This window comes from Micromonas pusilla (assembly GCF_000151265.4).
Source record: "Micromonas pusilla CCMP1545 genomic scaffold MICPUCscaffold_7, whole genome shotgun sequence".
Lineage (NCBI taxonomy): Eukaryota > Viridiplantae > Chlorophyta > Mamiellophyceae > Mamiellales > Mamiellaceae > Micromonas > Micromonas pusilla.
The window spans coordinates 222,660-238,307 of record NW_003315888.1 but is presented as its reverse complement, the minus strand read 5'-3'; the positions used below and the strand labels follow the sequence as shown (position 1 = coordinate 238,307).

Genomic DNA, 15,648 nt, shown 5'->3' with positions numbered 1-15,648 from the left:
AAAAAATAAACGATCGACGAGAGGTCGCGTCGTCAACCCGCGCCGGCGAGCTTCCCCGCGACGATCGCGGCGAACACCAACCCCCCGTACGTCCCGTTGCTCTTAAACTTCCTCGCGCAGTCGTCCCTGTCGTCCAAGTCGACGTCGCGCACCTGCCACGCGAGGTGCGCGGCCGCGGCGGAGACGCCCAGGTAAAACGGCGCGCCCAGCCCGGCGGCGGCGCCCGACGTCAGCAGCCCCGCGGTCGACAGCGCTCCTAACCCGGCGAGGTACTTCTTCGTGTCGTCGCCGAAGTGCAGCGCGGTGGACTTCACGCCGACGCGCGCGTCGTCGTCCTTGTCCTGGTGCGCGTATATCGTGTCGTAGAGTAACGTCCAACTCGCGGCGCTGAGGTACAGGGGCAGCGTGACGTACGGGTCCAACGTCCCGTGCACGGCGGCGTATCCTAATAACGCTCCCCAGTTGAACGTTAAACCTAAAAATGCCTGCGGCCAGTTCGTTATCCTTTTCATCAGCGGGTACGTCGCCACGAGCGCGAGCGAGGACGCGCCGAGGAGTTTACTGAAGTCGTTCAGCTGCAAGAGCACGGCGAGACCGGCGCCGAGTTGCGCCCCGAGAAACGCCGTCGCCGCCGCCGGCGACACCGCCCCGCTCGCGATCGGTCGGTTCCGCGTCCGCGCGACGAGCTTGTCGATGTCCTTGTCCCACATATCGTTTATCGTGCACCCGGCACCGCGCAGCAAGACGCTCCCGGCGCCGAAGAGCGCGAGCAGCGTGGGGTCGGGCGCCGCCCCCGGCGCGGCGGCGACGGCGATGGACCAGAAGCACGGCCACATCAGGAGGTACACCCCGACCGGGCGGTCGATCCTCGCGAGCTTCGCGTACGGCGCGAGCGCGGGCGGGAGCGCGCGGTCCACCCACGTGTGCTCCGCCTCCGGCGCGGGGATGGACGACGACGCGGAGGACGGCGACGGCGCGCGCGTCTTCGCGTCGTCCTCCGTCGACGACGACGACGACGCGCGTCGGTCGTCGTGGACGCTTCGACGCGCGCGACGCGTCGACGGCGGCGGCGTGGGGTCGACGCGCGCGCGGTCGACGACGCCCGCGGCGGCGTGGAGGCCCCTCGCGCGGTCACGGGCGAAGAAGAACGCGTCCGAGCGAAGCCGCTCGCGCGCGTCCGCGCGCGCGACGTCGAGGGGTTCGTCGTCGACGAGGAGGCGACGACGACGAAGATCGTCGACCGCGCCTCGCCACGGCAGGAGCGCGGCGCACCGCTCGCGGTGACGCGAGAGCTCTCGCCCGCGGCGGGACAGCGCGCGGAGCATCGTCGTCGTGGAGCCGACGTCGCCCCGGCCGAGGCGGCGACGTCGACGCCTCCGCGCGTCGGGGAGTGCGGGGACGGACGAACGAGGCGAAGGTCTTCCTTCTGCATCTGCACACGAAAAGGTTGCGTGCCGTGCTATTTTTTCGCGTTGTTACGGCACATCGATGAGCGCTGTCGCGAGGTTCACGACGATGGCCGCGTCCACGGGCGAGGAGATGCTCAAGAAGAACGTCTGGGCCGTCGTCGGGAACCACGGCCGGAACCCGGTCGTGGAGAAGCTGTGCGACCGACTCAGGTCGCACGGGAAGACGGTCTTTCGAGTGAACCCGTACGGAAAGCCCCCCGCGGAGTACAAGTCCTTGACCGAGATCGGCGCCGCGGTCGAGTGCGTGAACCTCGTCGTGAACCCGACGATGGGCCTGGACGTGCTAGACGAGTGCGAGAAGCTCGGCATCGCGTCGCTGTTCGTGCAGCCGGGCGCGGGGAGCGACGAGCTGCGCGAGAGCGCGTCGGGAAAGTCGATCGCGCTGCACGAGGGCTGCGTCCTCGTCGAGCTCCCTCCGAGCGCGGCGCTGTAGTAGGTGAACGTACAGTAGGTGAACATAGATAGTATCCGTCGTTCGCGCGTCGTTATTATCATAATAGAATAGGAAACGCACGCGCGAGCGAGCGAGCGAGAGAACGACGCGTCTATCATACTAAACCGTCCTCGCCATGTACCGTGCCATCCTTATCGCCGCGCGCATGCCGTTCCCTGCGTACGCGACCCGTCCCTCCGCCTGCTCCGCCGTCGCGCCCGGGCCGATGATTCCCATCCCCACGGGCTTGTTGTACTCCAGCTCGAGCTGCTTGAAAATCAGCGAGCACGTCGCCCCCATCTCCTGGCCGTGCAGCGTGCTGCCCTTCTCGATGTATCCGATCACGCACACCGCGTCCAACGCGTCGTTCTCGAGCATGCGTTCCACCACGAGCGGGGCTTCGTACGTCCCGGGAACCCAGACGACCTCGTCCACGGTCGCGCCCATCGCGATCGCCGCGACGCGCGCGTCCTCGAGCATCCTGTCCATCAGGACGTTGTGGAACTCGCCGATGACGACGCCGACGCGAACCGGGGCGTCGCTGTCGTCGCCGACGTGATGCACGGAGGCGTCGGACCACTTCGCCTTCTCCGCGTCCGTCTGATGCGCGAACACGACCGCGTCGTCTGTCTCTTGCACGCTCCCGGGGGTGTGGTACGTGTACTCTTTCGGGAGCGACGCGCGCTCGTCCGTCGCGCGCGCGCGCGCGGTGGCCCCTCGGCGCGTCGCGGACGCGTTCGCCTGGCGCGGGATGGGGGGACGGGAGAGGGGGAGAGGGACGGTCGTCAGTCGGTCGGGCGACGAGACGAACGACGAGACGACGGACCCCGCGACCGAGGACGGCGACGCGCGCGCGAGGAGAGCGCGCGCGGCTCGCGCCTTCGTCGCCTTAGCTGTGACCCGCGCGGGCGCGAGCGCCGCGGACGTCATCGACATCGACATCGACATCTCGACGTGCCGTGGTTCGGTTCGTTGTGAGGCGACGCCGCGCCGCGATTTGGTTTTATCCGAGGTTCACCGCCTTCTGTTCTTCCCGTCGCGAGCGGCGGTGAGTGAATAAACGCGCGTGACCCATAAGTCGAAAGATCGACCGCGCCTGAGGTATATAACCCCTCATCTCGCGAAACTGGCATCGACTGTACTTGAACAGGATTCATACTTCAGTTGGTAAACCCTCGTCAGTATTCTCCAATACTTGACAAGCTCCTCATGTCAGACGAAGACTGAAGCTCACCTAGTCTGAGCCGGAAATCTGCGATTCTCCTATGACGCCTAGTCAGGGATTTCGCTTGATGATGGCCCCCCGTCGACATTCCAAGTCGGGGCTGGACGGCTAGGTGACGTTCTGATGGCTATGGGCTTTTGGTCTGCTGGACGTTTGGTTTTTTGTTTTTTTTATTTTCGCATTTTTTTCGGAAATTGTCTTTTTCTCGTACACGTACTGTACACGTACGCGCAAACAGTCTCACGAGAAGAAAACCGACGCGACGTGCCGCGTCCTCGTCACGGTCAGAAATTGGCGGAAAATCGACCGCGCGTTCGCCGGTGACTGGGCAACCCGCGCTTTCCCTCGGTCTGAAAAAGCGCAAGCGTCGACCGGGCGGGGCGAATAAAGGGCCTTTTTTTACCGCCGCGCGTCTTATCCACTTCGCGCGCGCGCTGAACGTCCGCCGCCGCGCTCCTCGACGCACGAAGGTCGTGCACGAGTGAAACCAAGTATCATTTTAACGAGTCCGCGCGCTCGACACCGCGTCGCGTCCGCGTACACGCCGAACCGCGCCCGCTGCTCGTAATCCTCGCCGGGCGAGGTTATTATTCGGCAAGATGATTAGCGCGCGGTGTCAGGCCGTGCGCCTGCCGCAAACGTGCGCGCTCGCGCGCGGAGAGCGTCAGAACCCGTCGAAGATACCCGCGAGCAACGTTCGCGCGCCTGTCCAGGTGAGACTCGCGCGCGCGCGCGTTCGACCGCCCCTTTCAGACCCCCCGCTTCGAATCGTCGCCGGATAAAACCAACAACCGAACGAATTGCTGACCTTTTTTCCGCGTCCCTTCGTCCCTTCCTCTCCCTCGCGCAGGCGCCGAACCGCGTCGCGATGCACCCGACGCGCCGCAAATCGCACGTCTTGCGCGCGATCGCGGAGCCCGAGCCCCGACCGCCCGGCGGCGCGGCCGCGCCGGCGAAGGCGAAGCCGAAGCCGCCGTCGAAACCTCGCCAGGCCGCCAGCGCCGGCGCCAAGGCGCCCGCCGCGGCGGTCAACCCGAACGGTCCCGCGGGCGCCGCCGCCGCGGCGGCCGCGGCGATGCCGCCCGCGCCGCCGCCGCCGGCGGCGTCACCAGACCCGGCGGCGCCGGCCGCCGCGGCGGCGGCCGCGCCGGCCGCGCCGGCCGCGCCCGCCGCGCCGCCGCCCCCCGAGGCACCCGCGCCGCCGCCGCTCGTGCAAGAAGCCGTCGAGGGCATGTTCGGGAAGCCCACGAACGGCGTGGCCGTTCCCATGGGCGCGTCGCTGCTGTCCGATAACGGAATAAACTTCGCGGTCTACGCGGGCCCGGAAGTGAACGCGATGAACCTGTGCCTGTGGAAGCCGGAGGACCTCAGGGCCGGGAAGCCGCCGACGGCGGAGGTGCCGTTGGACCCGCAGTTCAACCGCACGGGGAACACGTGGCATGTCGCGCTCCCGGAGGCGACCGATCAGATGCTGTACGGCTACCGCGTCTGGGGCCCGAAGAACCCGCACCAGGGGTTGATGTACGACCCGCAGCACGTGCTCCTGGATCCGTACGCGACGGCGATCCTCGCGGGGGACAGGACCGAGTACGGCGTGGTTTCCAAAACCGCGCCCCCGGGCGAGGAGTGCTGGCCGCAATACGCCGCCGCGGTGCCGTCCCCGAACGATGTCTTCGACTGGGAGGGCGTGCAGTCGCCGAAGTTGAACTACGACGAGATGTGCGTGTACGAGGCGTCCGTACGCGGGTTCACGCAGAAGGATGGCGGCGGGACGTACGAGGACATCATCGAGCGTCTGCCGTACCTTAAGCGCATGGGATACAACTCCCTTGAGCTCTTACCGATCGCGGAGTTCAACGAGCTCGAGTACAGCACCGTGCCGAACCCGGTGACGGGCGAGATGCGATATAACTACTGGGGGTACTCGTCCGTGAACTACTTCGCGCCGAAGCAGCTGTTCGCGAAATGCGCGGGCGAGGACTGCGGCCGCGCCGCGGGGCGAGAGTTCAAGACGCTCGTGAGAGAGTGCCACCGCGCCGGGATCGAGGTCATCTTGGACGTCGTGTTCAACCACACCGCGGAAGGCAACGAGAAGGGTCTGCACCTGTCGTTCCGCGGTCTGGACAACAGGACGTACTACATGGTCGCCCCGGACGGGGACTTCTACAACTACTCCGGCTGCGGGAACACGCTGAACTGCAACCACCCGGTCGTTCGACAGATGATCGTCGACTGCTTAAGGCACTGGGTGCTCGAGTACCACATCGACGGCTTCCGGTTCGACCTCGCGTCCATCCTGACGCGCGCGCCGAGCAACTGGGCGGAGTTCCGCGACGGCGTCCCGGGAACGGGCATCGGGGGCGACTCCGTCCCCGGGCAGGACCTCCCGGAGCCGCCGGTGATCAAGATGATCAGCGAAGATCCCATCTTGGGACACGTTAAGCTCATCGCGGAGGCGTGGGACGCGGGCGGGCTGTACCAGGTTGGCTCTTTCCCGCATTGGGGGAAGTGGGCGGAGTGGAACGGTCGGTTCCGCGACGACACGAGGAATTTCGTCCGCGGGATGCCCGGGTACGCGGGCATCTTCGCCGAGTGCCTGTGCGGCTCCCCGACGCTGTATAACGACGGGCGAAAGCCGTATCACTCGATCAACTTCATCACCTGCCACGACGGGTTCACGCTGAGAGATTTGGTGTCGTACAACGATAAGCACAACCAAGCGAACGGGGAGAACAACAACGACGGGGACGACAACAATCAGTCCTGGAACTGCGGTCTCAGCGCCGCGGAGGATGGCGAAAACGCGCTGCCGGTGGCGAAGACGCTGCGCGACCGCCAGATGCGAAACTTCTTCACCGCGCTGTTCGTGTCTCAGGGGACGCCGATGGTGACGCAAGGGGACGAGTACGGACACACGAAGGGGGGCAACAACAACACGTACTGCCACGATAACGACCTGAACTACATGGACTGGGCGCTCGCGAAGGACCCGGTGAAGAACAAGGGATTGAGCCGGTTCGCGCGTCTCATGCGCGCGTTCCGATCGAAGCAACCCGCGCTTCGCCTCGCCAACTTCCCGAACCAGGACAACATCCAGTGGCACGGGCACGAACCGAACGAGCCGATGTGGGACGAGGAGTCCAAGTTCGTCGCGTTCACGGTGAGGAGTAACGACGTCGGCGCGGAGGGGTCCGAGACGCTGTACTGCGCGTTCAACGCGCACCACCTCCCCGCCAAGGTGGTGCTTCCGAACCCGCCGCAGGACTGCCAGTGGAGGATGGTCGCGGACACCGCGCTGATGGCGCCGTACGATTTCTTAGACGCGGACGACATCCCGGCGGCGTCCAAGGCGGCCGCGGAGGCGATGATCAAGCCCCAGCTCGGGAGCAACATCTACACGGTGATGGACAGATCGTCCATCGTCGTGCGCGCGGAGCGGCTGACGCCGTTCGTGCCGCCGCCGCCGCCGGAACGCGTGGTGGCGGAGGATCCGAACCAGCCAACGTCGGCGAAGGCGCGCGCGGTGGCGGCGGATCCGAACCAGCCCGCGCCGGAGGCTGTGGCCGCGGCCGCGGAGGCGCCGACGGAGGTTCAGGAGCCCCCCGAGCCGTGACGCGCGCGGCGCTCGACGACGCGTACCACTACGAGCTACACGGGAAGAATTCTTTTATCCTATACAGCACACGACGACGTCTTTCGCTTGTCTGACCTACCTTTAGCCCGCAATACCGCAATACCTTGTAAAAAAACGGACGAGTGTCTATCATCATCTATCGCGCGTCACGCCTCGCGCAACGCGTCCATCACCTGCGACGCGACCGCTCTCCCGATTGCGTCCGCGGGCCCCGCGGCTTTCCCTTGACACCCCCCCACCGCGATCACCCTCCCGTTTTTCCCCAACCGTTCGCACTGCAGCTCGCCGTCGTCCGTGCACGTCGTGACGCACGGCTTCGACGTCAGCGACAGAAAGTTCGTCGTCGGCATCAAATCTACCAAGACGTCGTGCAGTCGATCCGCGACGTCGTCGTCGCCGTCGGACGCCATCCATCGCTCCAGATCGTTCACGGTGTCCGCCCATCGCTCGCGTTCGAAGAAATCGTTCGCGCCGCCGCCGATCTTCACGTACCACCCCGGGGCGACGTCCGGGCCCGGGTAGTATATCGGCGGCAGCACGTACACGCTCATCGCCTCGTTCGCGCCGTGCGACGACGATTCACCCGCCGAAACCGAAACGTCGCGCTGCTCCGGCGCGTGCTGATACTTCAGCGTCGGCATGTCGGACAAGACGCCCTTCGCGTCTGACGCCGTCACCTCCGCGAGCAGCACCGTGCGTCGCGACAGGCGGACGCTCCCGACGCCCGACCGCGCGAGCGGCGACGCGGTCGACGCGGTCGTCGACGCGGTGGTCGACGCGGCGTTGCCGGGGTTCGGCGGCGGCGCGATCGTCGTCAGACCGGACGCGGCGGCGAGCCACGCGGTGTAGGCCCCGCCCGCGAGGACGACAAACTTCCCGCGTCGCGTCTCGCCCGTCGCCGTCGTCGCCGTCGCGCCGCCGAAACCGTCGTCCACAGCGACGTTCGTCACGACGCCCTCGCGCACGACGCCGCGATCGTTGGGGTGCTTCGTCATCAGCGCGTTCTGCGCGGCGATCATCCGCGCCGGGTTCACGAACCCGCCGACGTCGTCGCGCACCGCGACGTGGGCGGACGGGACGCGCAAGAACGGGAACCTCGCGGCGACGGCGTCGCCGCTCGCGAGCTCGTCGAAGGGCACGCGCGCGTCTCGCATCAGCCGCGCGGGTTTCTCCACGAACGCGGGCGTGCCGCACGCGAGGCTGCCGCTCTTCTCGAAGAAGGATATCCCGGACGCCGCCTCCAACTCCGGGAACGCGTCGATCGACGCCACGTTCCACCGCGTCCATCCTTCCCTCCCCTCCGCGTCGAGCGGGCGGACGATGCGTCCCATGTCGTTCGACGCGGACGTCAGCGACGCGCCGCCGTCGAGGACGAGCACGCTCGCGCCCGCGTCCGCGAGGTGGCGGCCGATGGCGGACCCGAGCGGGCCGTTCCCGACGACGACGACGTCGCGGTCGTCGCCGTCGGACGCGCGCGTCATCGTCGCCGCGCGACGACGAGGACGAGAGCGAGGACGAGGAGACGAAGACGACGTGCGAGACGAAGACGCGGCGGAATCGGGTCGTCGCCGCGGCGCGGTGAGACGCGCTGACGCGAGCGCGGGCGATGACATCCGCGTCGCCGTCGCCCTCGACGCGCGCGCGCGATCTGTCGAGAGTCCTCACGCACGCTTGTGTGTTGGTCGAAGAAATAACTGTTCGCCCTCGTTTCATCAACCAGACAGAACGCGCGGCGGTCGCCGTCCCCGGACCAGTCCAGACGACGACGAAAAAGTAGTATGATAGTTTTCGGTTGCTCGTTCCTCTCCGATTACACACCCGAGCGAGTGCTAAGTACGCCCCACCACACAATCACCACACCCACGGAAGAAGACGAACTTAAGCCGTCTCCTTCGTCGCGTGCTTCTTCTTTTGCATCTTCTTGACGTAAAAGTCGAGCTCCTTCCCCTCGAGGATGTACCCGTCGCACCGACCGCACTGCCCCGGGCGGGACGTGACGAGCGCGTAGAGACGACCCGTGGAGAACTGCGTGTCCACGTTCGCGGGGACGGCGTGCTTGTTGTTGCGGTCGCGAAGCTTGCGCTTCAGGGTGTTGGATCGCTTCTCGTCGATGTCCTCCGCCTCAACCTTCTCCCCGTTCTTCTCCTTGATGCCAATCTTCTTGCCGTAGTGCTGCTGGTACCACGCACGGAACGGCGCGGCGTCCACCTGCACGACCGCGTTCTTCACGAGCGTCTTCGTGCGCACGAGCTCGTTGTTCGACGCGTTGTAGTTTACGTCCAGGATGCGCGTCTTGTGCGTCGTGTTCTCGGAGCCCCATGAGAAGTTACCAGAGTCGAGACGGATCGCGCGGAACTTCTTGTTGCCGCCGCGGCATCGCACGGTGCGGACGGAGACCGAGGAAGAGAGCTTGGTGTTGCCGGACTGGCGGCCCAACTCGTACCTGGAGGGAGGGGATGGAGGAGAGAGAGGGAAGCGGTCGATGAGCGATTGTTTCCAGGAGGAAAAACCCTAAATCGCACGGCGAGCACCGACGTCCGTTCGCGGGCTTCAACGCGCGACGCGAGCGTGGAAAATCACGGCAGGGAGGTGTACGCACTTCCGCTTCTTGCGCCAGGGCTTCTGCTTGCCACCGGTGGCACGGCGCTTGTGGAGAGAATCGCGAGAGATACCTGGGAGAGAGGCGCGGACGGGGTGGAAAAGATGGTGAGTTCGCGCTCGCGAGTGGTTGAAAAATCGCGCGGGTGGACGGCGAACGACGCCCTCCACGCGGCGTCGCGACTCGCGAGACGCCGCGCGGCGGCGCGCTCGCGTCGAGATGAACGTCTCGAAGCGACGCGCGCGCGAAATCGAGCGCGCGGGCGCGGCTCGAGCGCGAGATCGGCGTCCGTCGGACCCATCGCACGGCGCGAGGGTTTTTTTCCGCGGACGACCTCTCCCACGCCGCGGCGACGGAACACGCGCGTCGCGCGACGCGCGCGCGCGCGCGGCGGCGTCGCGCGGCGGCCGCGATCGACGAAGGACGGCAGGTGGACGCACCCATGGTATTCTCCTTCTCTCTGCTGACGTTGCGTCACTTGAAAAGGGCTCGCTCGCGCGTCGCACCGGCGTCTTCGTCGATTTCCTCGCGTTGTCAAGCCCTACTCGCTCTCTCGCGCGTGATTTCCTATGGCGCGCAGTCAGAAAATTGCTCCGGAAACTACTATGTATTTTCCGTATGCCACGACCTTTTGCTCTCTCGTGCCTGTCCACAACGATCCCGCGCGGAGGACTCGCGGCAGCCGCGGTCGTTCGCGTTCGCTCGTCGTCTCGCGACAGCGCGAACCAGGGTCGTCGCGGCGCGGCGGGGCTCGACGCGAGGCGGCGTCGCGTCGCGCGCGCAGAGCAGAGGGAACGCGCGCGGCGCGGAGGAGGGACGGGGGGACGGACGGCCGAGGCGAGGCGAGGCGAAGATGCGCGTCTCGCAAGTCCTGTGGATCAGCAAGAAGAGGGTGTTCGAGCTGTCGAAAGGGTTCCGCGGAAGGGCGAAGAACACGATCCGCATCGCGCGGATCAGGGTAGAGAAGGCGCTGCAGCACGCGACGCGGCACCGTAGGGCGAGGGCGGGGGAGGTTCGAAGGAACTGGATCCAACAGATCAACGCGGGCGCGCGGGAACACGGGTTGAAGTACAGCGAGCTGATTCACGGTCTGAAGGAGGAGAACATCCACATGAACCGCAAGATGTTGTCCGACCTCGCGATCAACGAGCCGTACAGTTTCAAAGCGCTCGTGGACACGGTGAAGCGCATGAAAGGCGTGCCGGTCGTCACCGCGGCGGGGCCGAAATAAAATAGCAGCGCGACTTAAGAAACCTAATTCGATTCGCGAGCGTCTGCGTCTCTCTCCGACGCGCGTTCGAATTCAACCACGAGTATGATCGTCTTACAATATGCCGCCGCCACGACGACGTCCGCGCGCTCCTCCAGCTTGACGCCTCTCTCTCTCTCTCTTCCTCTCTCTCTCTCTCCCCCCGTTCGTCGCGACGATTGTCCGTCGAACGCGCTTCGCCTCGCCGCGCTTCTCGTCGCTCGATCGAACGAGACTCGACGGATGAACTCGCTCACGTGGCGTCGTCGGAGAAGCACGACCCGAACGCGTAGTACTTGTTGATCGCGAGCGTCATGTCCTTGATCATCGCCTTCAGCGCCTTGTTGCTGCTCTCGTCGAACGGAACCGGTCGGCGAATCACGAAATACCTCCCCTTGACGAACTCCTCCTTCCCGCTGCGGTTGCTCTTCTCTAACTCGCCGTCCTTGTTCGGCATCAACGTGTCGTACGTGTTCACCATCTCGGTGTCCATCTCGCAGAATAACTCGCAGATCAACGACTCCGCGCCGTCTTTCATGCCGTAGATGTTCACGCACATCCCGTTCGTCATGTCGTCGTCGCCGTCCACGAGGTCGATTTCCATCCGCTTTCCGTACGCCGCGAGGCCGTTGTCTTGGAACGAGATGAGCATCCAGCGGTACATCTGGCGAAGGAAGTCCGACCTCGGGATCTTCGCGGGGATCTCCGCCTTGCACAGCTCCTGGAACTGGCCGCACTCGGACAGACCGGAGATCTCCGCGCGGGTCACGATCGACGCGCGGCTCGCGGAGGATCGGGGGAGGGGAGCGACCGAGTTCGGCGCCGCGCGCGGGGTGTTAACGCGCGCGGCGGGGCCCGCGCGCGCGGTGCGCGCGATTTGCATCGACGCGACGGACATCATTGCTTCGTTTGACGCGGTGAACGCGACGGCCGTGTACGGCGCGCGGTGGCAAACTGGCGGCGGCGCGGCGAATCGCCTAGATAAAGTTCTCTTCACTTTTTCGATCCACACGCTTCGTGGACGAGAGGGCGGATTGCGGTTCATCGGATCGGTTTGAAAGGGCGTTTTCGGTTTGAAATTCGCTTCACCGGCGCTGATGCTCGACTACGACCGGTCGAGCCCTCGAATCCGATCTTCGTCTTCCCGCAGTCTTCCCGTCCGATGCTTGTCGAACAGCAGCGGAACGACGCGATCGCGCCACAAGCGAAAGCGCGTGCGTCTCGCGATCGGCGCCGCACCATAGAGCTCCACGACCTCGAGAGGCGGCGATCGGCGCCGCGCGAGCGCGAGGACGCGGAACGCGCTTCGGAAGAGACCGCGCCGTTCGAGAGCTACCCGCCCGAGATGGAGCGCGCGCGTCTCCCGCCCGGGATGGCGCGTCTCATCAAATCGCGCGGCGGACGAAACCTCACGCTCGAGCAGTACAGGCTCACCGTGTTAGTCGTCACGTTCCTGTCGTACATGATGTACCACGCCGCGCGGAAGCCGCCGTCGATCGTGAAGAGCGTGCTGAACCCGACCCCGGAGCAGCGCGCGAACGGCGAGCCCGGGTGGGCGCCGTTCAACGGCCCGGACGGGAAGATGATCTTAGGCCAGTGCGACCTCGCGTTTCTCTCCTCCTACGCGATCGGGATGTTCTTTTCCGGGCACATCGGCGACAGCATGGACTTGAGAGTGTTCTTAACCTACGGCATGATGGGCACCGGGTTCTTCGTGTCCTTGTTTGGCATGGCGCACGGCTGGGAGCAGCACTCGCTCGGGTATTTCCTCTTCGTCTCCGTCGCCGCGGGTCTGTTTCAATCCACCGGGTGGCCCTCCGTCGTGAGCGTCATGGGCAACTGGTTCGGGAAGTCGAAGCGAGGCTTAATCATGGGGATATGGAACGCGCACACGAGCGTGGGGAACATCCTCGGGTCGCTGCTCGCGGCCGCGATGTTGCGCCGAGGGAACTGGGGCGACGCGTTCATCGTCAACGGCGTCCTGACCGCCGTCGTCGGCGCGTTGGTGCACTCGTTTCTCGTCGTGTCGCCCGAGGACGCCGGGCACGTCGCGCCGCTGGGGACCGCGGGCGCGAAAGCGCACGAGGACATCAAGTCCGAGACGGAGATTAAGCCGATGATCGAGGGCGGCGCGTCGCGGACGAAGCCGCAGGCTGCCGGGTTCGTCGCCGCGTTGAAGATCCCGGGCGTGATCACGTTTTCGCTGTGCCTCTTCTTCACGAAGCTCGTCGCGTACACGTTCTTGTACTGGCTCCCGTTCTACATCGAGCGAACGGAGATCGGCGGCGAGTACCTCAGCGCGGCGAAAGCCGGGGAGTTATCCACGCTGTTCGACATCGGCGGCGTCATCGGCGGGATCGCGGCCGGGTACATCTCGGACAAGTACAACGCGCGGTCGCTGACGTCGGCGGGGTTCGTGTACCTCTCCATTCCGGTGTTGTGGATGTACCGCGAGTACGGCTCGCACAGCATGTCGTGGAACGTCGCGCTCATGATGTTAGCGGGGGTGTTAGTGAACGGCCCGTACGCGCTGATCACGACCGCGGTGAGCGCGGACTTGGGGACGCACGATTCCTTGAAGGGCAACGCGAGGGCGCTGGCGACGGTGACGGCGATCATCGACGGGACCGGCTCCATCGGCGCCGCGGTGGGGCCGATGCTGACGGGGTACATCTCCACGCACAGTAACAACTGGGACCACGTGTTTTACATGCTGTACGCCGCGGATTTGATCGCGGGGTTGTTGCTGATGAAGCTCGTGATGAAGGAGATTCGGAACATGCCGATGAGTTAGTCGCGGCGCGCGTCGGCGTCCTGATCGTCTCGTTCAGTACAATCTATTCTTTCTCTCGTCGTTCCCGTTCGCGCTCGTCGTCGTTCGCGTTCGTTCAAACGTCACTCGGGTTCAAAAAACAAAACGTCACGCGCGCCGCGTCATCGCCATCATCGCGCTCACGACCGCCGCGCCGCCGTTCGTCTTCGGCGCGCGCGTCTCCCGCTCCCGCGCGCGTCGCTCCAACGCTCGCACCGCGCGTTCGGTTTTTTCCGTCCACTTCACGACGAAACGCATCGCGGTGTCCCTGACTTCGTCCGCGTATGCGTTCTCCTCCTCCGCGAGCGACGCGACCGCGCGCGCGATCTCGGTGTCGTCGAGCGTTTGCACGTTGAGATGGACGTTCCATCGCGCGTCTAGCTCGGAGAGGATGCCCATCGCGTCGCGGTCGCACAGCGGTCGCGGCGGCGGCGGCGCGTCCGATTTCATCGTCGTCGTCGTCGCCCGCCTCGCCGCGACGCCGGCGTCGATTCGATCGCGCATCGTCGTCAGCCTCGCGACCATCCCCGGGTACGCCGTGCCGACGCACCACGCGTACGTCGCCGGGCCGAGGTAGCGCTGCAGCGCGTCCGTCTCGTCGTCGTCCTCGTCATTGTCCTCGTCCTCGTCTTCGTCGTCCTCGTCCTCGTCTTCGTCGCCGTCGGATTCGAAATCGGATTCGAAACCGCCGCCGCCGCCGAGGATGACACCCCCGCGCCGCGAGATCGCCGCCGCGCGCGCGGCCGCGCCGACCGCGTCCCTGAGCCTCCTCGGCGCGCGCGCGCTCTTCGCGACGATCGCGTCGAGCCACGCTCTCACCGCGGCCGCGTTTCGAAGCCTCGGCTGCGTCTGAAACGGTCGCCCGGCGTCGTCGACGGCGACGCCGAGCAGCTCCCTCGACGCCGCGTACCCGTAGTGCCCGTCCTTCGGACCCCGCTCGACGCCGCGCACGGCGAGGAGACCCGCGGACGCGTCGTCGAGCGCGTCGTCGTCGTCGTCCGCGATCAGTCGGAACGTCTTAACGCCGCGGCCGTCGGGTAGTCTGTCCGACGACTCCGCGTACGACGCGAACGCGCGGACCTCCTCCGCGTCCGTCGCCGTCGCCGCGGCGCGAATGGATGCGCGATCGTCGACGCGCGCGACGCGCAGCGCGATCGGCACGGCGGCGTCGACGAAGGTTGGCGCGCCGTCGCTCGGGCTCGAGACCGACGACCGCCTCTTCTTCGACGCGTGGGAGGCGCCGTCGCCGCCGCCGTAACCGCCGCCGCGCGCGCGTTTCCGCGCGGTCGCCGCCGCGATCGCCGCGTCGTCTAGGGCTACCCCGACGCGAGGCGGGCTCTTCGCGCTGAGTAAGATCCCGGGGCACGCGTCGCGGATCCACCGCTCGACGTCGTTCTTCGTCGCGTCTCCCTCCGCGGGCTTCAGACGTTTCCCGGCGAAAGGATTCGGGTCCGCGGCGTGATACGCGAAGTACCTCCCGTTGCCGCCTCGGTCGGTCCCGACCGCCGCGAGCGTCGGCGTCGCGTCGCCGCCGCGCCCGCTCACGAGGTAGACGCCGATCTCGTTCGCGAGCGCGCCGTCGACCGTTCGCGTCGTCTTCGCGAAGAAGAAGCACGCGTAGGCGCATCCCTGCGGCCGCGATCGCGTCTTAGTCGATCCCGGGGATCGCGGGGTGGTCACGAGGTGAGGCGCGGGGCGCGCGGCGGCCAACGTCGCGGCCGCGATCGCGCTCACGCTCGGAGACGTCGGCGAGGTCGTCTTCGTCCGCTTCATCTTCGCCTTTATCCTCCCCTTCAGGCTCCTCGGCGTCGCCGGCGCCATCGCGGAAGAGATATAGATTTCTCGGAACGTCCGAAACGCTTCTTTCTTCGGGGACAGGACGCGCGGAGATCTCGCGGCGGTCGACGGCCGTCGACGCGCGCGTGGCGACGCGCGAGGACGCGAGCGACGCGGCGTTCGAGCGCGAACGTTCAAAGGCGCGGCGCGACGTGCGACGCGCGCGGGGAAGTGCGACGTGGTCGGTTCGCGTCGTTCGAACGTTCGCGCGTAAACGGGACGGACAGGAACTGAACGAGAGAAAAGACGTTCGAAGTCGAAGGGTCACCACTGTTCAGCTCGTCGCTCGCGCGCGCGCGAGAACCGAACGAGATCGAATAACGTGAAAACAAGCTTACTTACAAAGAACGCCTACTGACTGTGTCCCTCACGCGACGCCTCCCGTCAGTTG

At 66.1% G+C, this 15,648-nt stretch overlaps 9 protein-coding genes across 9 annotated transcripts; 3 read left to right on the top strand and 6 right to left on the bottom strand.

The window, feature by feature from the left end:
• Positions 1–32: 32 nt before the first annotated feature.
• MICPUCDRAFT_40479 (UbiA prenyltransferase domain-containing protein) lies at positions 33–1,325 on the bottom strand (the record flags this gene model as incomplete). The annotated part of the gene is made up of 1 exon (XM_003059656.1): positions 33–1,325. One exon carries the CDS (start codon positions 1,323–1,325, stop codon positions 33–35), a length of 1,293 nt encoding a protein of 430 aa, XP_003059702.1.
• A 697-nt stretch (positions 1,326–2,022) lies between these two features.
• Positions 2,023–2,850, bottom strand: MICPUCDRAFT_59277 (6,7-dimethyl-8-ribityllumazine synthase; the record flags this gene model as incomplete). Its single annotated transcript, XM_003059655.1, has 1 exon — positions 2,023–2,850. The coding sequence occupies one exon, from the start codon at positions 2,848–2,850 to the stop codon at positions 2,023–2,025; it is 828 nt and encodes a 275-aa protein (XP_003059701.1).
• Positions 2,851–4,202: 1,352 nt separating this feature from the next.
• ISA1 (isoamylase-like glucan debranching enzyme) lies at positions 4,203–6,740 on the top strand (the record flags this gene model as incomplete). The annotated part of the gene is made up of 1 exon (XM_003059947.1): positions 4,203–6,740. The coding sequence occupies one exon, from the start codon at positions 4,203–4,205 to the stop codon at positions 6,738–6,740; it is 2,538 nt and encodes an 845-aa protein (XP_003059993.1).
• Positions 6,741–6,907: 167 nt separating this feature from the next.
• Positions 6,908–8,242, bottom strand: MICPUCDRAFT_65311 (uncharacterized protein; the record flags this gene model as incomplete). The annotated part of the gene is made up of 1 exon (XM_003059654.1): positions 6,908–8,242. One exon carries the CDS (start codon positions 8,240–8,242, stop codon positions 6,908–6,910), a length of 1,335 nt encoding a protein of 444 aa, XP_003059700.1.
• Positions 8,243–8,539: 297 nt separating this feature from the next.
• MICPUCDRAFT_34143 (uncharacterized protein) lies at positions 8,540–9,834 on the bottom strand. The gene is made up of 3 exons (XM_003059653.1): positions 9,801–9,834; positions 9,361–9,433; positions 8,540–9,204 (listed from the first exon to the last, which is right to left on the bottom strand). The coding sequence occupies exons 1-3, from the start codon at positions 9,802–9,804 to the stop codon at positions 8,640–8,642; spliced, it is 642 nt and encodes a 213-aa protein (XP_003059699.1). The 5' UTR covers positions 9,805–9,834; the 3' UTR covers positions 8,540–8,639.
• Positions 9,835–10,213: 379 nt separating this feature from the next.
• On the top strand, positions 10,214–10,591 carry MICPUCDRAFT_18764 (uncharacterized protein; the record flags this gene model as incomplete). The annotated part of the gene is made up of 1 exon (XM_003059946.1): positions 10,214–10,591. The coding sequence occupies one exon, from the start codon at positions 10,214–10,216 to the stop codon at positions 10,589–10,591; it is 378 nt and encodes a 125-aa protein (XP_003059992.1).
• A 74-nt stretch (positions 10,592–10,665) lies between these two features.
• Positions 10,666–11,654, bottom strand: MICPUCDRAFT_59272 (uncharacterized protein; the record flags this gene model as incomplete). The annotated part of the gene is made up of 1 exon (XM_003059652.1): positions 10,666–11,654. The coding sequence occupies one exon, from the start codon at positions 11,652–11,654 to the stop codon at positions 10,863–10,865; it is 792 nt and encodes a 263-aa protein (XP_003059698.1). The 3' UTR covers positions 10,666–10,862.
• Positions 11,655–11,954: 300 nt separating this feature from the next.
• Positions 11,955–13,403, top strand: MICPUCDRAFT_45641 (major facilitator superfamily; the record flags this gene model as incomplete). The annotated part of the gene is made up of 1 exon (XM_003059945.1): positions 11,955–13,403. One exon carries the CDS (start codon positions 11,955–11,957, stop codon positions 13,401–13,403), a length of 1,449 nt encoding a protein of 482 aa, XP_003059991.1.
• Positions 13,404–13,529: 126 nt separating this feature from the next.
• Positions 13,530–15,242, bottom strand: MICPUCDRAFT_59270 (uncharacterized protein; the record flags this gene model as incomplete). The annotated part of the gene is made up of 1 exon (XM_003059651.1): positions 13,530–15,242. The coding sequence occupies one exon, from the start codon at positions 15,240–15,242 to the stop codon at positions 13,530–13,532; it is 1,713 nt and encodes a 570-aa protein (XP_003059697.1).
• Positions 15,243–15,648: the final 406 nt, after the last annotated feature.

Bases quoted from the DNA above. Each gene is read 5' to 3' on its own strand.
- MICPUCDRAFT_34143 (XM_003059653.1), bottom strand. The intron at 9,205-9,360 runs GTGCGTACACCT...CCCTCCCTCCAG, and splicing joins CCCTGGCGCAAGAAGCGGAA to GTACGAGTTGGGCCGCCAGT.